A 21,783-nucleotide genomic window follows, 5' to 3' on the forward strand; every position below is an offset into this window, starting at 1 on the left:
CTCCCCCGCTCCCCGATTCCGGCTCACAGAAACCCCAAATCTAGGGACCCGAGGACAGCAAGAGCTATCCCTCACCAGCAAGAGGCCTCTGGGACCCCCCCCTCGAAGCTCCAGGACTGGGGCGACTGAGCCCCTCGCGGCGCCCTTCTCATCCCAGCCCATGCTTGTGGCGCCCTGAGCCCCCCGGGCCGGGCTGACGACGAAAACCGAGACGGCGCCCAGGCCCCCTGCCGCGGCGTCCCCGCGGCCCCAGCCCAGGTAAGCCGGGCCCAGGTGAGGGGCAGCAGGTGAGTGGCCGCCGAGGTCCCTAGCCCTGCAGGTGGGGAAGGAAGTATTGGGTGCGCACCGCCCCCTCCCCAGCGTCGCCATGGAGCCGAGGCTGAAGGACGTCTCTTTGTGTCTCGCTTGGAGGAGCCGCCCCCTCCTCCTCTCCCTTCCCCCACCCCACACCCTGGCCCTGGGGTTTGGGCACAGCTTCCCGGCCCTGCGGGGGAGTGGTGGCAGAGACCCTTGCGCCACAGAGAAGGGGGAAGAGGGTGGGGAGTCCACCCCCCAAAATTGTGAGCCTGGAGCTGTTGGATCCTTGGTCCTTGGTGTGTATATACCCCTCCCCCAAAGGCCAGGCTGAGTTCTCAAGTGAAGTCCCCCCCTGGGAAGAAAAGATTTGGGGTGTCCACAGGTGAGGGGGCCTGCAGTGTGTGGCCCTAGGGTGATGGCTGGGGCTTTGGGTGTGTGTCTTTGTCTACGAGAGACAGGGAAGGGGTGTGTTTGAGAGAATGGGTGGGATTCCCTTCCTTTCTCTGCGATTCCACTGCCCCCCACCCAGGCTGGGAAGGAGTGTCTTCACCCAGGCCATGCTTCGTGCTCCCTTCAGGACAGGGAGGGGACAAGCCCTTTCCAAAGTGAGGCTCTGGTTTCTGGGGAGGGAAGGAAGTCTGGAAGAAGAAGCCATTTCAGGTCAGGGCACCTTTCTGTCCCCATGTACCCCAGGGGCAGCAAACCCAAGGCCCTCCCTTCTCCTCCTGACCTCCAAAACACCCATGGCCAAACCTCAGGTGGGGTCAGTGTATCCTGGACAACCAAGGAACCATTCTAGGTTCTCACTGTAGCTTTATAGGCGGTGTACAAAGCAGTACCTCAGCCTGGCCTTCAGTGAGGTTCTGAACCCCAGGCCTTGCAGCTCATGGGAAGATGAGAGGTCCAGGGGATGTTTTATTCTGGAATTCTGGATCAGAGATCGTAAGAAGGGACTGGACCATGCCGAGGGAACACACTCTAGGCTGCTGGCGTTTCCACCAGCCTCCTCTCTCTGAGCCCTCTGCAGGCGAGCAGTGATGCTGAAGAAGGTAGGACTCTGAGTACAGGTAGCCCCACCAGGAGTTCCTTTGTTCACTTATTCATTCAACAAACCTTTAGCTAGTGTCTGTGATGTACCAGGCCCTGGAGTCAAGGTCCTTTTTCCCACTTCATCCCCTTTCCTGATCTTTCCTGATCTTTCCTGTTCATCAGATATCTGGGCTGATCTCAATTTGCCCAGTCTGTGCTTGGTTGGATCAGTTGAGGTGGGTCTGGTCAGGCCCAGCTGACCGGTCCTGACCCCACTCCTGAAGCACCTGGTCCTCATCAGGATCTGCATCTCCAGCCTGGTCCCACTCTCCACCCTGGGGCCCACATAGTGCTGCAGATTTGGGGGTGCTGAGCCTGGGCAGCAGCTTACTCTTCTCCCCGCTTCCCAGTACCAAGTGCCCCCACCCTCACCTGCTGCTGGCATGGACCTAAGGGGTAGGATGTGATCAGCCGGAGAAGAGGTTGGGGAGCTCCAGGCCAGAGCCCTGGCAGCCCCACCTTCAATTCAAGGACAGTTGAGACAGTCCCCCTCAGCCCAGGCTGTGGGGGGAGCCAACTGCCCTGAAGACTGGGTGACCTTGGGCAAGCATGTGGCATCTCCCAGAGATAATGGCAGTGGGCCACTCACTCTGCAGCCGGTGGGGTGGATGTGGGTCGCCCTTGGGCCGCAGAAGCATCCAGGTGTGTCCTCTCCATCTCTAAAGGAGTTCATTTCCCCCGGGGGGTTCCCAAGAGCCCAGGGCCTTGTCAGACGACCCACCAGCAAGGGAGTGGAGTGAGAGGCTAAAGAGTGGAGATTTGAGTCACTGTGACTAGGGAAAGCCATCAAGAGGCCAGAGGGGGACAAGGGAGTAAGATCTTCCTTCCTCACTAACCTGCAGAGGCTCCCCTTTGAGTCTGGAATAAAGCGCCATCAAAGCCCTTTGCAGTGTGGCCCGAAACCACCTCCTGAGTGCCAGTTCCCGCTCCTCACTCTCCAGCCTCTACTTCTGGCTCATGTCTGTGTCCCCCAAGTCCTTCCCTCTACCATGTGCTGTTCCCCCGACCTGAAAAGCCCCACTATAGGATGGCTTAAGGGCAGCTCTCCACCTCCCCTTTTGATCTGACCTGGGCTGGCACAGAGTGGAGATTAGAGTTGGACTGATTGATGGTTGGTGGCTGGGAGACAGTGGCCCGTGTCTATATGTGCTGTGAGAGTGTGTCTCCACATCCAGACTCCGATCTCCAGGAGGCGGGACCAGGTCTGCCCCCTCCTTGCTGCATCGGCTTTGTCTAACCCAGAGCCCAGCATATTGTGTAGCACATGTTGTAAAACACAACTGCTAGACACATTTTGTTGATCCAAACAGTGTTTTTCTCATGTTTGTATTTGTTGCCAATGGTAAACAAACATAGTTTCACACACAAATATTGATTTTTGGATCCTCTTGAAAAATCAGATGCTGTGATAAGCCCAGGTGAGAACCAAAGAATGACAACCTTCTTTAGATTGGCTATCACCCTGCAGCTTGACCCAGGCCCCACCTGGCCTGTTCACTCATTTCCATGACCTGTTGGCCCCTCTTGTAGGCATCTGGTCTTGCAGGCCTAGGGTAGAGGCCAGAAAATGTTTGCTCAGAGGGTGACCTTTGTCTGTGTGTGTTTGCACACATGGGTCTTTCCTGCCTCCCCCATGGCCAAATTAGAACCGGTACAGAGCAGTGTCCCTCCGAGGCTTTTAGGGCTAAGTGGTGAAGTGAGCCTGGATTCCTCCAGCCAGAAGCATCTCTAGCCTGGTCCCACTTTCCACTCTGGGCCCCATCTTGTGCCCCCTCCTCTAGATTAGGAGGATTCAGCCAGCAAAAACCAAAACGTTTTAATTGTCCTACTTGCCTGGGAGCAAAAGTCCAAGGTTCTAGACCCAGGTCTTACTGAGGACTCTTGGGGGAGGTCTGCCCTCTGGGCCTCAGTTTACCCATGTGTCAGGGAGGAATTGGACTAGAGGTTCTCTCAGCCATAATCTTCCTCCTTGTTCTAACTTTCTAGGACTGAGTCCAAACTGCTGTAGTTTTGGTCGGGCAGGAGACATGCGGGCCTATATGCAGAAGTCATGCAAAAATATTGACATACCCTAAACATTAAGGAAACCAGTGGGTGATCCTAAGTAGCTGAGCCAGGGGTCAGGAGTCAGCACTGGGCCCCAGCCACTGGGCATGGCCCTGGAAGGGACTGTGCCATCTTCCTGGATGAAGGTCTACAGCAGCCCGAGGCCAAAGGAGACAGCAGAGCACTATAGTTGAGAGCACAGGCTCTGGACTTCTGGGTCTGAATTCCATTTAGCTGCTGTGTGATCTCGGGCAAGTCACTTAACTTCTCTGAGCTTCATTTTATTTATGTGGAAAACAAGGATAATACCTACCTCAGGATCAACGGGGATTAAGTGAGCTAAAGCATGAAAAGGGCCTAGGACAGGGTCTGTCATGTGAAAAGTGCTCAGAAACTACTGGCTCCTATTGGAAAGGGCACATTGGCAAGTGGGTAAGTAACCCTTGGTGGTAATGTCTCCTTGGTCTTCCCATAGCTGTTCTGGGGGAGCCAGAGGGCTTTTGGTGCTGTCCCCAGGAAAGCGAAGCGGGTGTTTGAGGGGCAGTTCTGTGTGGTGCTTAAGGACCTACCTGCCCCTGCTACAGGTGGGGTAGGGTGAGAGTCAAGCCTGAGGGGTGGGACATATATATGGCAGCTGTAGTCGAGGTCCTCTTCATGCCCAGAGCTGCTTTCTAGGTGAGGTGCCTGCCAGGCTTCTGTCCCCAGGCTTCCTCCTCCAGGCAGATGGGCCTCTGGCCAGAGCCAGGACCAGCATCTCCAACAGACCTAGTCTTCTCCAGACTACTCCCTCCCTCCCCTATTCCCTTGGTCCCCCTTCCAGGTCTCAGGAAGCTGCGGCGTTAGGCCTGGTGGGGCCCATTAGAGCCCCCTCTCCTCTCCTGTCCACCCTCTCCCCATCCTCCCCTCCACCCGCCATATAGTTTGGCCACAGTCTGGAGAGGGGACAGCTCCAGACTCCCCGCTGAGCCCCCATTCAGGGAACCATGTAATATCAGGGTTGGAGGGAAGCATTCTTCAGTGTCAGGTGCCCCACACCGGCCGCTGGACAACCTTTTTCATTTAGCACCGAGAGCAGCACCTCCTTAACCCAGAGTGAGCCCAGCTCTGTGAACCCCCAAAGGTTTGGGTGAAACTGGCATCAGACTGCCTCGACCACTCACTAGCTGTGTGACCTTGGATGAGGCAGTGTCCTCCGTGCCTCAGTTTCTTCTGATGTAGAATGGGAATAATATCAATACTAGCTCCTTCCTAGAGTTGTGGGGAGGATTAAATGATAAAGCACTTTTAGCTCTGCCTGCTACTTAAGTGTTTGCTTAATACTTCTGCCACCCCCAGCGGGATATGCAAATGAGTGGGTCCAGCCACTGTGACTCCCCACTGCACCTGCTCTCCTTCCCTGTGGCTTTAGCCAGTCCTGAGAGAGGCAGAGAATGTTTCACCTGCCTCTGGGTGTTGGGATGGCCCTGAGGGGCAGGGGTGGGGACTGGACAGGACAGAGCTGCCTCGTCCTCCTCCTGGTCAGGCCCTGTTGAAGCTGCACAAATCCCTGCCCCAGGGTAGCTTCTGGTCTGTTGGGCCCCCCAACATAGCAGGAAGGCTTCCTACTCTCGAACTGGAGCCCACAGTCCTGCGGGGAGATCATCCCATCCCGAGAGCTTAGGTACCTGCCAGCCCTGACCCCAAGTGTGTCTGGGAGGGAGTGGGGCCAACAGTTAACATGGGTTAATGGCCAAAAGCACAGCCTCTAAACTTGTTGTGTGACCTTGGGCCACGTGCCTAGCCTCTCTGTGCCTCAACTACAAAAAAGGGGATGATACTAGTACTTGCCTTGTAGGGTCATAGTGAGGATTAAGTGATGAAGGTTTGTAGAGTGCTATGAATGGCACCGAGTACCCTCTATGGTTTGCTGTTACTATCAGTCCCCTGAAGCCCTGAGCAGAAATGGTAGTCCCACTTGTACAGTTTAAAAAAAAATGGAGGCTCTGGGTGAAGGTCTTTACTCAAGCTTCCATATCTAGGATTCGGAGAAGATTCTGCCCGCTCTTCCATCATTCACACATAGTCCACAGGCCACGGCCAGCCAGAAGGACCCGGCAGAACCTAACCTGGGCCCTGGCCGCGTTCCTGGACATACTGCCCGCACACCTCTTCTCACCTGGGGCCACGACAGCCGAGAGCTGTGGCACAGAGGAATCTTCGAAGGAAGTCTGTAAGGCTCCCCTATTCCTTCCTCACTCAACTCCTCCAAGGACAGTGGTGGGATGCTGCTGGGGGCTGGACTGGGGGTCTCCAAGTGCAGCGGAGTCGGGTTCCTGCTGTCTCTTGGCCTCTCAGGGCCTGGCACATGGCTGGCTTCAGGAAGGGTTTGCTCAGGTCCAGAGTCTGGCGTGCATCTCCAAGTGAAAGGCAGGTCCTCGCCATGGCCTCCAAGGCCCTGCCGACTGCCCCCCATCCCTTACTTCTACACTCTGCTCTGGCCCCTTGCCACTTACCCGCCACTCCACAGCCATGCCGGCCTCCTCACTGTTCCGTGAGCTCACCAAGCACGGCCCTTGCCATCCCCACCTTGCCTCTGCCAGCAGGGCTCTTCTCCTACAAGATCCAGTCTCCACATGCTTGTAGCCTTCTCAGGGGCCTTTCCTGACCGCCCTCACCCCACCATCTACAATCCTATTCCCCATCCCCGGCGTTTCCTCACCTCTCCCTGCTTTGTTTTTCCCTTTAGGACTTCTCACTGTCTGACTGACATCTCTTACTTACCTTTATCATTGTCTCCAAATTAGAATATAAGGTCCTTGAGGACAGGGCTGTTTGTCTGGTTCATGAATGTATTCCAGATCCAAACACATAGTAGGTGCTCGGCAAATATTTACTAAGTGTTCTGGAGCCAGGCAGATCTCTGTAAGCCACGCCTTAGCTGTGTGCCACTGGACATGTTACTTAATCGTCCCTTCTCTGAGTCTCAGGTTCCTGAGCTGTGAGGGATATAATGGGAATAGCAATAGCAGCTTCTCCTAAGATGGTTATGAGGTTTGAATGAGTCAATCTGTATAAAATACTTACACTTTAGGTGGCTCATAAATGTCAGCTATTATTAATAATACTTTAACCTATTTAAAGTATTATTAACCATATTTGACTGATGAGGATATGGAGGCACAGAGAAAGTAAGTGACTTACCCAAAGTTTCATGGCTAGACATGGTGGTGACCTGGTTCCACCCAGGGTTGACTGAATCTGGGCTCCAGGCTCCTAAGCTAGGCTACATCCCCACTTCCATCCTTCAGTGGGGGCTCAGGGAACTGGGGAGAGGTGAGGGCCTTAGCTGAGGAAGGGCTCATCTCTTCAGGGAGCCTCTGCTCACCCAGCCATCTCCCCCCTGGCCGGCCCCTGTCCACTGGTGGACACCCAGCCAAGGCCCCTGAGTGCTGGGCTGCCCACGTCACCCAGCAACAAGGCTCATGCCTCCTCTCACACCCACAGGGGCTGCCACAGGTAGGCTGGGAACGAGGAGGCCCAGGGCTCCTACCTCCCCACAGGGCCTGGCTGGAGGGTCTGTCCCAACTCTGGGCACCAGCTGCAGGTGGGCGGCAGCACCAGCTATTAATAACCACCAAGGATGTGCCCTGGGGAAGGGGCAGACTGCACCAGCTGGGAGGGGAGGCTGAGGCAGAGGCTGGAGCCAGAAGCGGAGCCCGGCAGCACAGGGAACCCCAGGCTGCCCCTGGTGGGGAGGGCAGTGGGAAGAATGTTGTTTCCAGCTTCTGCTGCTTGATCTTGGGAAAGTCTCAGCTCCCCCTCTCAGTCTCCCACCTGGGAAATGTCGGGGCTGGCCCACGTGATCTCCAAGGTCCTTCCTGGCTCAAGCAGGTTCTGGGGGTAAGATTTAGCAAAGCCAAAACGGCCCCAATGTCCAGCATAGAAAACCAAGACTCAGTGAGAGTACAGCCTCACTCAAGACGGTGCAGAGTTATCAGGGTCCAGGACGGAACCAAGGTCTCAGGCCCTTCTGCCCAGCAGATTCTTCCTGAGTATCTGCTCTGTGCCAAGCACTGTAGGAAGTGCCCCTTTAATTCTTACAGGAACCCATCATGTTAAACAGGCATTCTCACCCCATTTTACTGATGGGCAGACTGAGGCTTAGGCAGGTGTATGACCACACAGCTTAGGCCACACAGCGAGAGGGGATGTAGCCAGAATTTGCACCATGAGGGAAGACGAAAAGATTTGAGAATATTGTCCTCTTCCTTTTGACCCTGAATAGAATGTTTGGCAGAGTCTGTATTTGTGTCAAAGGACCAAGGGGAGGGAGAGGACTTACCTGGACTTTCTTATGGGCTCCCTGGGGCCCTTACCCCCGGTGTTGTGTGTAGAAGTGTGTATGTGGTGGCTGGGGACATTTTTCAGGGGAAAGCGTACTGAGACTTTGATGACCCATGAAGGGATATGAAATAGCTCATTTCACAGATTGGAAAACTATGGGCGGGGGAGCTGGACAGGGCTCCCTGGGGACCAGCAGCAGAGGCCAGAGCTTACCCAAGCAACTCACAGGCCTCTTTCTGGGGTGAGAGGGCCCATCTCTGGACCCCCCCACTCCCTGGCAGCAAATAGGAGCGCCCACATGTGAACTGATTTCTGCCCTGGGGTAAGAAACATGAGGGTCAGGGATACCCTTCCGAGAAGGTGTTAAGTGGCAGAGAACCAGACTGGGCACTGGCTTTGGGGATGTAGGGGGAGGGCTCCCATCAGGGGTAGGTGTCAAGGGGGCTCCCAGCTGCCCCCACCTTCCTGAGCACAGGCCAGCTCCATGTGGAAGTTCAGGGCAATCAAACTGGACCACTCCTCCCCAGGCCCCTCTCAGGGGACACCACCCGGGGGTGCTGAGCCTGGGCAAGTGGGCACGACCTCTCCTCACACTCTCCCTTGGCATTGTCTGGACCCCCAGCCATGCCTGATTCCTTACACCCCCCAGACCCAACAGGATTGTACCTAGTGAAAAGTTTAATTCCCGCCCTGCCCCTGTTCGCTCAGTTCCCACTTCTCTCCCCAGACATTCATTTGTTCATTATTCATTCATTCACCGAATATTTATTAAGTGCCTACTATGTGCCAGGCACTGTGCTAACTGCTGGGGGTACAGCAGTGAACAAGACCAGCCCAACAAAGTCCCTGCCTTCCCAATGCTTAAGTTCTAGTGGGAAAAAGAGACATTCACAGTAGACATTACATTAGACAGTGATACACTCTACTGGGGAAAAAAAATAAAGCAGGAAAAGGGGAGTGCAGTAGGATAGCCCTAGTTGAGAAGGTGCTGTTTGAGCAGAACTTGGAGGAAATGAGCCATGTGGATGTCTGGGGGCAGAGGGAACAGCCACCAGGCGGGGATCTGGCGTGTTCAGGGAACAGCAGGGAGACCAGTGTGTCTGGAGCAGAGGGAGGGAGGAGGCGGGTCAGAGGGGTAAATTGAAGGCTGTTGTAAGGACTTTGGAATGAGATGGGAGCCAGTGGAGCATGTTGACCTGGGGAGTAATGTGATCTGATTGGGATTTGATGGGCTCCCTGGCTGCTGTGTCAAGAAGAGATTGGGGTTGGGGGGGCGGGGGGGAGCAGTTAGGAGGTTGCTGCTGACAGCTCAGGCCAGTGGGAGTGAGTGCTGAGGGTGGTCAGGTGCCTTCATTAGTGTCTGGTTGATTCCAGAGTTACTTTATGCACATGCAAGCAAATGAGGAACTTATTCCTATTTTCCCCCACTTCAAAGTAACGTACTAAGCAAAGTGACATGGAGGCCCAGAGAGGGTGAGGGAGCAGGCAGCAGCTGCTATGTTCCACCAAGAAGCAGCCCTCCCCTGCACGGCTGGGGGAGGGCCAGTGCAACAGCCCTCTGGGGGACATCGAGCTCTCTGCAGAAATTCCAAATGCACTCATCCTTTAACCTGACAACCCATTTCTAGAATTGATCATACAGACACATCTGCACACTGCAACATGACTGATGTACAAGGCTACTCATTGTTTGTGGCAGCAAAAGGTTGAGCACACCCAACATCTATCAGTTGGTTAAATAAACGGCAGTACATATATCCATACATACCTTTCCAGCCCTGGGGGCCTGGGTTTGGTTTGTCAGCCGTTCCTCCATCCTTCTGCCCAGCCTCCTCGGGCCTCCCCTAACCTTGCACTTTGTGCAGGGCTGGCCCGGGTGCTGTCCACACCTGTGGTGCTGAAGATAGGGGGCTGGAGGGAGGCCTGGGCTGCAAACCAGAGACCAAGTGTAGGAAAAGGGAGATAGAGTAGGAGCCGTTCAAGGTTCAGTTCCTGGCTCTGCCTCTTACCAGCTGAGCGACCTTGGGCAAATTGCTTAACCCCTGAGAGCCTCAGCATCCTTGTGTGTAAAATGGGGTTGCTGTGAAGATTGAATGGCAGCAGCAATGTAAACAATTGGCAACTGAGAAAATAAATGATAATTTTAACTGTATCATTTTAGAGACAGTAAACCATAGTGGTTAAGCTTTTGGACACTGCAGTGATAATGCCTGGATTTGAATCCTGGCTCTACCACTTACTGGATGGATGGTCTTGATCAAGTGACATGACCGCTCTGTGCCTCAGTTTCCTTGTCTGTAAACTGTAGTGAATAGCAGTCCCCATGTCACAGGATGTTGTGAGGATGTGACGAGTTAATTTACCTTAGGGACTTGGCACAGGACAGGGGTTCCTTAAGTGTTAGCTGTTGCTGTAAATTTCTTCTCCATTATCTTCATCATTCTCATCACAGCACTCCAGCCTCTCTGTTCACAGTGGCCAGTTGTCACTCACAGCCACTCCCATCTCTGCTGTGCTTGGGGCTGGGGCTGTTAGAGCGAGACCACACCTTGCCCTGCAGATGCCCTGGCTTCTAGCCCAGCCCTGCCACTAACTTTATATGTGATTTTGAGCAAATCACTGTTCTCTTCTGGCCATCAGTCTCTGCACCTGTAAAATGGGGCTAATGATATCTCACGCAGGCCCTTGGGAAAATAGCTATGTGCCTGCAGGGTCACATTCAGGAAAGCCAAGATATAAAAAGTTAGTTTCCCAAACACGTAAAGAATTATTCACCGGGCGTTTGTCACACACTGGCTAAGTGCTAGGAATAGCGAGATGATTAAGGCATGGGGCTTGCTTTCAAGGATCTCTTGGCTTTCTTGCTAGATTGTTAATCCCCTCCAAGGCCCATTAAGGTGTCACCTCCTCCAGGAAGGTACCCTGATCCCCACTGCCAGCACCCTTCTTGGAAATGTTGGAGCACTGATCATGGCCTTCCTGGCCTCATGATTGTCTGAGTCCTTCTTTATTTGCCTCCTTGATTTGTAGGCTCATACCCACCCTCTATCTCATACCCTCTATCTAACCTACTCACCCTGTGCCAGCACCCAGCACAGTGCCTGGGCTCAAATAGATATGCTTGTCTGGAGGCCTTAGGCTGTAAGTTACACAAATTCAACTCAAACTGGCTTAAGCCAAAAAGGAAATGTATTGATTCATGAAACAAACATTCAGGCCTATAATTGGCTTTCGGCATGTCTGGAGCCAGGTGCTCGGGATCATAAGTCTTTCCATCTTTCTGCTCTTCCTGTCTCTTTGTTGCTTCATTCTCGGTCAGGTGCTCCTGATTGTGGCTCAGCCAGCCCCCAGCAGCTCCAGGCCCGTGTCCTCCAGCTTTGCAGCCCAGGGGTCAGAAGGTATCTCTTTCCTGATAAGTTCAGCAAAAGTCCTAAGGCAAGATCTCAGTGGGTCGCCTTTGGTCACGTGTTCATCTCTGAACCAGTCAACGGTGACCTGGCGGATGGGATGGATCCCCTGGTTGGCCTGCCCTGGGTCAGACCTGCGCTTAAAGCCAGAGTGGGGACAGCCCTACTGAACCACTGGACTGAGAGAGGGACCATTCCCTGGGGAAAGGGAAAGTGATGCTGGGCAGGAGAAAACACCACAGGCCGATACAGGGAACCACTGAAAATGCAGAACAAGGCAAGGATCAGGTCAAATCTGGTCTTGAGACAATTTATTTGACCCCACAGGTGGGGAGGGCTAGAGGGGAGAAACGGGGAGGCGGGCATGCGGAGAATGCAGGGTGTGGGGAGCTGGCTCAGCCACGCAGGCTGAGGGAATGAAGCTCCAGCCCCTGCCTTAACAGAAGCAAAGTGAAGCAGGTGAGAGAAGCCAGAGGGGCTCCGTGTCCCCACTCGGTACCTGAAATTCCACCTCGTGGCTGCTTTTTCACAGGGATTTTTAATAATAGAGTAGACCCAGAGAGGGGACCCACCCAGGCACAATCACTATTTAATGACATCCTTCCAGGCCAGGGCTTTGTTGAGGATACCCTTGGGGTTTGCCTGTGCTAAGGGCATAGCATGGTTCCAGCGACCTGAGAGAGGGGACCCGGGCATGGGGACAGAGAATCTTGGACTCCCAGAGTGAGAGTAAGAAAGGCCTGGCTGACTCGGTCCAGCCTCACCCCGCATTGATTTCCCCCAACAGATGGGCTTCCAGTATCTGCTTCTCTGCTCCCAGCGGCAGAGAACGCACTTCCTCCCTGTGTGAGACTGTGAGACTGTGAGAACTGTCTCATTTTTGAGTTGCTGTCTGCCTCGGTCTGCCTGTAGGAGCCTCGCAGGACACAGCATATAAGAGCATGGGATCTAAAGCCTGATAGCCTGAGTTCAAATCCCACTCTGCTAGTTATTAGCTCTTGGGCAAGTTACTCAGCCCATCTGTGCCTCAGTATCCCCTTCTGTAAAGTGGGGATAATAATAGTAGCACCCGCCTCTGAGACATCTTGCGATTAAATGATTTAATCCACTGTTAGCGTACCATCTGGCATATGGTAAACAGTAAACATTTGTCAGTATTATTTCTCCCACAAGACAGGATAAGAGCAGTCTCCCTTCCCTTCACAGGCTGATCACCCTCCACCTACTCCTATAACTGGATTCTTGGTTGCCAGTGTTACCACCATCCAGGTTACCTTGTCTGGCCACATTCCAGGCAGTCGAAAACACTGAGGTTCAAATCTTAGCTCTTTTGTTTACTTGCTACATAACTCTTGAATTAGGGCAGTATTAGCTGCTGTAACAAATAAGCCCCATATATCTCAGCAGCCTAACAAAACAGGTTTACTTCTGGCTCACAAAATACAGAGCAGGTAGTCCTCGTCAGCTGGAGGCCTCGCATACCCAGGGGACCCAGACTCCTCCTATCTTGTAGCTCCACTACCATCTTCTAGAGTCTTGGAGTCCTCTGCATCAAGCCACAGAAGAGAAAGAAACTTTAGCCACTCTTAAAAGCTCCAGCCTAGAAGTGACACCTCACTTCTGTTCCCATGCCACTGGGGAAAACCGGTCACAGGTGGCCACACCAGGTGACCACACCTGGAAGCAGGGGAGAGGAGAAAATGTAGCTCCCTGCTGACAGCCACCCTCCAAAACAGCTCTGTATTATAGAAGAGGGAACACAAAGCTTTGATGGGCAGTTGGCTATCTTTGCCATAACCATAGTAAGTCATGGTTTGCATGACTTATGGCATAAGTCATCTTTGCCATAACCATAGTAAGTCAGAGGTTTCTTGGGCCTCTTCTCTTTATCCATAAAGTAGAAAGCATCACTTGATCATGGCAATGGTTGCACAGCTCTGTACATTTACTGAAATCATTGAATTACACACTTGCTATGGGGGAGTTTTGTGATATGCAAGTTATACCTCAATTAAGCTGATTTTTAAAATGGGAGGCATCTTGCCCCCTTCTCAGGGTACTTATGAGGACTCAGTGAGTGAAATTTTGCCAGACTGGCACTACATGTGTGTGTGTGTGTGTTTGTGTGTGTGCATGTGGTGGGGAAGGGAGTCCCAAAGTAAGCCTGAGTTGGGTTATGCTTTGGGTGTTGTTTTCATGAAAGTGGCACCCAGCTTGAGCCACCTGCCAACAGGAAGTGGTAGATGGTTCGGTCTTGCTTCTTGCTTGGGAAACTCTCCCCCCACCACCGTGGCCCTCCCAGCTTGTGGCAGAAGACCCAGCCCATGGGGCCAGAGCCTTTGTGGTCAGGGCCACAACCAATGCCATGAAGACTGGGTGATGCCCTCCTGCCTTCAGCACCCCCGATGGGGAATCGAGGGCCTCCCTTGGGGCCAGTGAGGACACACACTTGAGTGCAGGTCACGTGGGGTCCCCTGGGGCAGCACAGCCAGCTCGAGTGTGCACGGATGCAGCACCAGCTACACCGGGTGAATGGAGGTTGGCCGGGACCTCTGCTGCCTGGTGCTAGGAAGTTCACGGCTGTCAGGTCATCAGCTGCTTCTCCAGGTGGAGGCAGTGAGAGAGACGAAGGTAAAATACTTTTAGGTCAAGTTCCCCCTGATGCCAGACGTCTATGCCTTCAACCACCAGTGAGGCTGATGTGTCTCACTTCACTCTCTGGGCTCAAGTCCCCACCTGAAAAAAGGAGCTGGTACACCTGCCTCAGGGACTGTTGTGAGGATTGAGTTAATACACTTGGCACACCTGGACCGGTGCCTGGCACCCAATCGGCTCTCCGCAGGAGTTCCATGACGGCACGCACATCCCTGGCTGAGGCTCTATCCTCTTCTGGGTCTCCGTTTCCCCGCTCAGATACTGAGGGATATGGATGCGATGTTCACACGTTCTGACTTGGGGGAAAAAATAGTGATTAAAAGCACCAACTTTGGAGCCAATGCCAGCAGTAACTAGATGACCTTGGGCAAGTTATTCAGTCTCTGTGCCTCTTTCTCTTCACCCCTAAAATGGGGATAATAATAATACCTACCTCATGGAATTGTGAAAGTGAGATGAGTTCATCCTCCAAACAGGGCCTGACATGTAGTGAGTATATTTAAGTGTTAGCCGCTGCTATTACTGTTATTATTTTCTTCATCTTATGGATGTGGAAGCTGAGGCCCAGAGAGGTGATGTGACTTATTCAAGGTCACCCAGCTAAAAAGTGGCGCATGTTAGGATCAAGGCCAAGCCTGCTGAGCCCCAAGGCCCGTGCCATTTCCATCATTCCCCCCTGTGCCTCTTAAGTCACGTGTGTAGTAAGTGGGACAGAGGCAGTGTGTACCTGGGGGGATGACGCAGCAGCAGGGACAGGGTGCGGGTTAATTCCTTGTCTCCTGCTGACACCTTGCAGAGAACAGGCCTGAGGGGAGAGGGAGGTTGAAGGAGTGGGGGGGGCAATATGCAGGACCCCCAACCTGGACCCTAGGAACCAAGAGAAGGGACAAGGAAGAGTTGAATTTGATGTAATACCAGCCCCCAGGGTGCTCTTGGCCTGTTGATGGGGACAGACAGGGACACAGCTGAGACCACCATATTCAACAGAGGCCCTGAGAGAGAGACATACAGACCCTGTCTGAACCCTGGGGCCCCTCAGAGACAGAAATTGGCACCTGGGGCAGCAGGGAAGGCTTCCTGGAGGAGTGGAACCTGAGGATAATGAGATAAGGAGGTGAGGCAGGGGGCAGCGAAGGCAGGCAGCAGGAATGGTGGAGGGCACTGGAGAGGCGTGTTCAAGCTGTGGAGAGGCAGAGCTGGGCAGTGGTCAGAGCAGGGGCTGAGCCTGGGGTGAGGGAGCAGGTGTGCCCCCCACCCAGCCCGGTGCCTGCCCAGGGCAACTCTGAGGCCAAAGCAGCAGAGAGAAGCCAAGCACCCGACAGTCCCTGGGGGAGGGAGGTGGGGAGGGAAGAAGGGCTTCTAGCAACTTGCGGCTGCCAGTCAAGCTCCCAGGAGATGAAGAAAACAGCCCAAACTGATCTGACAGGGCCAAAGCCCAAAGTGGGAGCACTGCCACACGTGTGCACACATGTGCCCGCACACACGCGGCCCGCCCGCCTCAGCAGCCCTTGGGGAGTCCACACATCAGGAGAAGTAGGTCAGCATAGCAGCCCAGCGCCGGGAACTCTTCCTGGTGGGCAGGGGGAAGAGTTCCAGATGAAGAGGGTGTGCGCTCATCAGCACCCCTCGGGGTGGGGTGGGGTAGGGTAGCCGCACACTCTCCACAGGAACGGCCTTACCTCTCCCGGCTACTTCAGAGCAGGTCGTTCTCACTCGGCGTCCTTTCCCCCCAGCTAGCCGGGTGGACATTTGATAAGAAGAGAGAGCTGACCCCTTCCAGCCCTGCAACCAGAGGAAGACTTGTGGGGAGATGTCACCCCGCTTTAGCCCTGCAGCAGGAGGGCCCCAGTGCTGTCCAGCCCGGAGCAGGGACTGCATAGACTTGACGACGGTGCCAGGCAGGGTTGGGTTCAACACACTGAGGGTGGCGGAGGAAGCAGGGCTGGGTGTCAGTGGGCCTGGCGCCATCCCTCCGTCTTCAGGTCTGTGAAATGCGCTGGAGACGCTGAGGGCATCGTGTGGGACTTTGGCGGGCTCATGAATGGAGGGGAGGGGCCCGCTCGGGGGAGCAGGATCCTGAGGAAGCGGAAGGGGGCGGGAGCCAGAGCAGAGGGGGCGGGGACGGCTCCCTGCTCCGCCAGCCAGACCGGAGGACGTGCAGATGGAGTTCCGTTTGGGGCTGGGTGGGAGGCAGGAGGTTCCCTCCTTGTGCTCCTCCTCTCCGCGTGAAGTGGGAGGCTGGGTCGTGCCGAGGGGGAAGGGGAGGTAGAGGAGGAGAAGAGGGTTTGGGCCTGGGAGGGGAGCGGCCGGGCCAGGGTGAAGATGCCAGGCTCGCGGGGAGGACTCACCCCTGTCTCCAGCCTCCAGCCGTGCTCAGCAGGCGAGCGTGGAGGTCATCCGAGTGAGAACGCTTCCACACCTGACAGTTTGGGAGTGCTTACTGTGCACCAGGCACCAAGCACTTCGCGTCCTTTGACCCTTAGGGAAAAGATACGATTATCCTTTAGCTAAGACGGGAAAACGAGGCACAAAGAAGTGAAGTCACTTGCACGAGGGCATCCAACTAGCGAGTCATAGAGCCAGGCTTCAAACTCGGCAGTCTGGCTCCAAGTCTGTGCCTTCCCTCAGAGCCGCGGGGTTGTTCTGCAGGGGTGGCGGCTGAGGGGTGGGCTGCGGCTGCTGAGAGCAATGGGTGGTCCACCTGGGAGAAGGCAGTGAGGGCAGAGGAGCTGCAGCAGGAGGCAGCTCCCGAGGGTCCAACCTAGAGCGGATTCAGCGCTGGCCTCCCCTGCTGGCGCGCACACAGACACGGACACGCGGACACCTGCTCCCGGGGGCTCAGCTCCCTGGTCTAAGCCTCCCCCGTTAGACGAGGAATGCAGACCCCAGATGGGCGTTTACTGTCACCCAGCACTGAACTCTCCCCACTGCAGCTCTCTGCCCCCTTCCCCGGCACCATCTGGAGGCAAACTCAGTACCCCCGAGGGGGTAGGTGTATCCAGGATGGCCTCCCCACCCAGCTCTTGTGAACATTGAAGGGGTCGGTCGGTGAATTTGGAGGGTAGGGGCGAGGGAGGGCGGATTTTTGTAGGACAGGCATTCTGTCCTTGTGTCTGGGGAGCCCCTCCCCCTGCCTTATTTTCTCTATGGTGCATGTCACCTTTTATCATAATATATAATTCATGGGTTCACTGTGTTTTGTCCATTTCCCCCCGGGACGTAAGTCCTGTGAGGGTGGGAGTCTGGTCTATGTGTTCAGTGCTCTGTCCCCAGGGCTCCAAACAGCACCTGGCGAGCAGCAGGTGCTGATCAGTACTTGTGAACTGGAGCACTCATGTGAACTCAGTATGTGGTGTGTCTTTGTGTGACATAAAAACGTGTGCCTTGCCTGACACAGTGTCTGGATGATAGCACGAGACAGGCCAGCGGTACCCAAGTGGGGACTGGGAGGCAGTGGCTGTGTCTCTGGGGAGTGCTGGCTCAGGCCTGGCCCTGAAGCTTTGGGGGAAAGGTGATGCAGCAAAGACGCCTGTTGCCCCCTCGTGGTCATCTTCGGCCTGACTTCGGACCCAGCCCTGGGGATCCTGGGCCCTGGGGAGGGAGGAGTAGGCCCTGGCTTGATGTCACACTCCGTGCCACACACCAGGGAGAAGATGAGCGTGGGCTGCCCAGAGCCCGAGCCGCCCCACTCCCTGCCCTGCTGTGGGCCAGGGACCGCCCCTGGGCTGGGTGCAGGCGTGCCCCTCCTCACTGAAGACATGCAAGCGCTGACCCTCCGCACCCTGGCCGCAAGCGACGTCACCAAGCACTACGAACTCGTCCGGGAGCTGGGCAAGGGCACCTATGGGAAGGTTGACCTGGTAGCCTACAAGGGCACAGGTGAGTGTCTGCAGGGTGGCCAGCTCTAAGACAGGAGTGGGGACTTGGCTGGGACTCTCTGCAGGGGCCAGGAGGCCAGCAGGAGGCAGAGTCAGTGGTCCACGTGGAGAGAATGTGGCCTGAAGCTGCCCAGGGAGGAGGGGACCAGGCAGATGGGACAAGGGAGCAATCTCTGGGCAGAGTGCCCAGACTGGAGGGTGGGCTGCTTTGGGGCCATCCTGAGTGCCTTTGGGACAGCCAAGGGCATGTGCCCGGGGACATCTGGAGTCAGGGGAGAGGTCAGGGCTGGCGGTGGTGTCTGGGGAATCACCAGCATATCGGTGATAGCAGCCCCCAGGGAGGTGGACCGAGCTGAGGGGATCCTCGGGAACAGGGCACCATGCTTACAACGGGTGGGAGAGGGCCCTGTGAGGTCAGTGTGGCCGTCTCCGTTTCTCAGGTCACTGAGGACTCTGAGACCCAGAGAGATTCAGTCACTCAGCCAAGGTCGTGCAGCTACAGAGGGTGTGAGCTAGAATGAGACCTCAGTAATCAGCTCCAGGGCCTTCTTGCTTAAGCCCTGAACTTGATGCCTTCCCCACAGTGTAGGCTCACAGCAGTGCCCACACAGTCAGTCAGGGGCAGGGGCTGCATGAGTGCCCACAGCTGCACACAGAGGAGACAGGGACAACAGGAGGAGTACTGGACATGGGGTCACCTGAGCTTTGCTACTTGCTTGCTGTGTGACCTTGGGCAAGTGACTTAACCTCTCTGTGCCTAGGTTTCCTCCTTTGTAAAATAGGGTAGCATTAATGCCCAGCTGGTAGGGTCCTAATGAAGAGTGAGCTGTGCACATGAAGTGCAGAAGGCAGGCCTGTGATGTGTAAGTGCTCTGTGGACACACACGTGTGTCACACAGCTATGCACCCAGGTGGCTACAGATGCCTGCTCAAGCTCAGAGTCAGGGACGTGTGCCTTGCAGGTCCTCATCTCTCTGTGTCTAGTGCCTTCTTATATATTCATCCATTTAAGAAACATCTGTTGAGTACCTACTGTGCACCAGACTGATCTGTCGGCACTGGAGATACAGCAGTGAACAAGACAAAGGTTCCTGTACTCAGAGCAGCCTTCTAGGTGGGCGAGACAGATAAATAGGTACACAGTATGTCTATGTCAGGAAGAAAATGAGAGGGTGGAGGAAGCAACAGGCCCTCCTCATCGAGGGCTTCAGGCTGGGCATGGAGGACCCAGGCTGACCCCTGACTTGCTGCATGGCCTTTGACAAGTTCCTTCCCCTCTCTGGGCCTCAGTCTCCTACCTGTGAGATGAGGAGAGTCACACCTGCTGGGGCCATCATCGTGCACTGTGGCTGGGGCAGGCTGTGCAGACAGGCACGGGTGTGTGAGGTGCAGGGGTACAGGGAGAGGGGTCTTCACCACTGTCACTGTCACCTGGCCAGGCACAAAGATGGCACTGAAGTTTGTGAACAAGAGCAAAACTAAGCTGAAGAACTTCCTGCGGGAGGTGAGCATCACCAACAGCCTCTCCTCCAGCCCCTTCATTATCAAGGTCTTCGACGTAGTGTTTGAGACCGAGGACTGCTACGTCTTTGCTCAGGAGTACGCGCCTGCTGGGGACCTGTTTGACATCATTCCTCCTCAGGTACATGGGTGGTGGCCGAGGAAGGGGAGACTGCCTTCTGGGTCCCCGGAGTATGAGAGTCGAGGAGGAGTCAGGTGCCTCCTGACTTAATCATTTATTAGGCGCCTACTGTATGTCAGTCACTGTTTGGAGGGCTGGGGATACACAGCAAACAAGACAAGGTCCTGCTCTGGTCCCAGAGGGGGAAACAGACACTCCACAATCAGCCAGATGATGCACTGAGATGAGGAGCAGCCAGGGTGATGGGATGAAGCCCAGCAGCCCCCTCCTCCGCAGTTGCATAGCAACAGGTGGAGACCCAAGAGGGGAGGTGGCAGGGCCACCAGAGGAGGTGCCCTGGAGTGGGGAGAGTGCCCGGGGGGCATTCCAGGCACCTGGTTTTGCAGTCGGCCCGGGTGAAACTGCTCTGCCGCTCACTGCGTAAGTGACAAGGCCTTGGTGTAAGGGAAACGGGCATGTAACGTGTGCTGCGGAGTTGAGTCGTGCCGGATAGGTCGCTTAGCAAAGCACCTGGCCCAGTGTAGGCGCTGTGGACAGCTGTTGCGGGAAATGCGGGGAAGGTGAGGAAGGTGGGAAACCACGGGGCCAGGGAGGGAGCCGACGATGCTCAGGTGGGATGAGGGAGGGTGGCTGGCACCGGATCTGCCCAGGAAAGGGACCCGGAGGGAGTTTAGGCGAGCGGTGGCGGGGACGGGAAGGAGAGGACCGGGTTGGGGCCGGCCGGCGCCCCTGATCGGCTCTCCCGTCTGGCCGGCCGCAGGTGGGGCTCCCCGAGGACACGGTGAAGCGCTGCGTGCAGCAGCTGGGCCTGGCGCTGGACTTCATGCACGGCCGGCAGCTGGTGCACCGCGACATCAAGCCCGAGAACGTGCTGCTGTTCGACCGCGAGTGCCGCCGCGTGAAGCTGGCCGACTTCGGCATGACGCGCCGCGTGGGCTGCCGCGTGAAGCGGGTCAGCGGCACCATCCCGTACACGGCGCCCGAGGTGTGCCAGGCGGGCCGCGCCGACGGCTTCGCGGTGGACACGGGCGTGGACGTGTGGGCCTTTGGCGTGCTCATCTTCTGCGTGCTCACCGGCAACTTCCCGTGGGAGGCGGCCTCGGGCGCCGACGCCTTCTTCGAGGAGTTCGTGCGCTGGCAGCGGGGCCGCCTGCCGGGGCTGCCGTCGCAGTGGCGCCGCTTCACGGAGCCGGCGCTGCGCATGTTCCAGCGGCTACTGGCCCTGGAACCCGAGCGCCGCGGGCCGGCCAAGGAGGTCTTCCGCTTCCTCAAGCACGAGCTCACGTCCGAGCTGCGGCGCCGGCCCTCGCACCGCGCACGCAAGCCCGCCGGGGACCGCCCGCCGGCCGCGGGGCCGCTGCGCCTCGAGGCGCCCGGGCCGCTCAAGCGGACGGTGCTGACCGAGACCGGCAGCGGCTCCCGGCCCGCGGCCCCCGCTGTCGGGCCCGGGCCCGCGCCCGCGCCCGCGCCCGTCCCCGTCCCCGTGCCGGTCCCCGTTCCCGAGCCCGGCCTGGCTCCCCCGGGGCCCCCCGGCAGGACCGACGGCCGCCCGGACAAGAGCAAAGGGCAGGTGGTGCTGGCCACGGCCATCGAGATCTGCGTCTGAGCCGCCCCCGCCGCCCTCGGGCCCGGGGCGCCGTGCAGCAGCCAGGCCGGGGCGCGGGAAGCCGCCCTGGGCCGAACCGGCCAGCCCCCCGCGGCGGCAGGAGGGAGTAGTGGTAGACGCCCGGCCCGCGGCGGGCTGGTGAGATCGCCGCCAAAAGGAGCCAAGCCCCCCAGGCCCGAGGATTCAGAGGCCCCCTGACACCAGGAGCAAGGGAGCTTGCCGGCAGACTCCCCAAACCTCCCTGAACCCTGGAACCCTGACTAGTTGCTCCCGGCCCTTTGCACCCCCTGGCAGATCATCCTGCAGGCCCACCCCCGGTCCTGCCCTCCCGGCCTCCCCGCCCCCCACCCCCACCCTGGGCACGAAAAGGGGCTGAAGTGCTGGGGCAGAGAAGGGCCTTAGGGCCCCTGGGCACTGGCTGGGAGGAGGGAGATGAGCTGAGGGCGGGGGCGTTGCTCAGCGGCCACCTGCCCCTTTCCTGGGAGGCTGGAGGGGAGGGACCAGGCCCCCTGCAAAATGTAGCAAATGTCTGGAGGCTGCAGAAGTGTGTATGTGCAGACACAGGGCCCAACTCCCCACCACCCAGTCCCCAGAGGAGGACACTGAGCCCAAAAGGAGGGCAGCCAGCCGAGACCACACATCCAGAGAGGTGGAGCTCTGGCGGCTCTCCCCTCCCCCACAGGGATTTCAGGACAACTGAAGGGCTCCGGGGCCCCTACATCCCTAGGCCAAGGGAGTGAGTGCAGAGCCCAGGGCCGGGCCCGCCTGCCCACCGCACCTCCCCCAGGCCCGGGAAACCTCTCAGATCCTTCTCAGTCCTCGCTGCCCCAGCCCGGACTC

General features: G+C 56.7%; 1 protein-coding gene across 1 annotated transcript; it reads left to right on the top strand.

The window, feature by feature from the left end:
- Nucleotides 1–17,470: 17,470 nt before the first annotated feature.
- Nucleotides 17,471–20,943, top strand: SBK1 (SH3 domain binding kinase 1; the record flags this gene model as incomplete). Its single annotated transcript, XM_079719915.1, has 3 exons — nucleotides 17,471–17,696; nucleotides 19,135–19,337; nucleotides 20,098–20,943. The coding sequence occupies 3 exons, from the start codon at nucleotides 17,471–17,473 to the stop codon at nucleotides 20,941–20,943; spliced, it is 1,275 nt and encodes a 424-aa protein (XP_079576041.1).
- Between the last annotated feature and the right edge of the window lie 840 nt (nucleotides 20,944–21,783).

The sequence above is a fragment of the Hyperoodon ampullatus genome (genome assembly GCF_949752795.1).
Source record: "Hyperoodon ampullatus genome assembly, chromosome: 14".
Lineage (NCBI taxonomy): Eukaryota > Metazoa > Chordata > Mammalia > Artiodactyla > Ziphiidae > Hyperoodon > Hyperoodon ampullatus.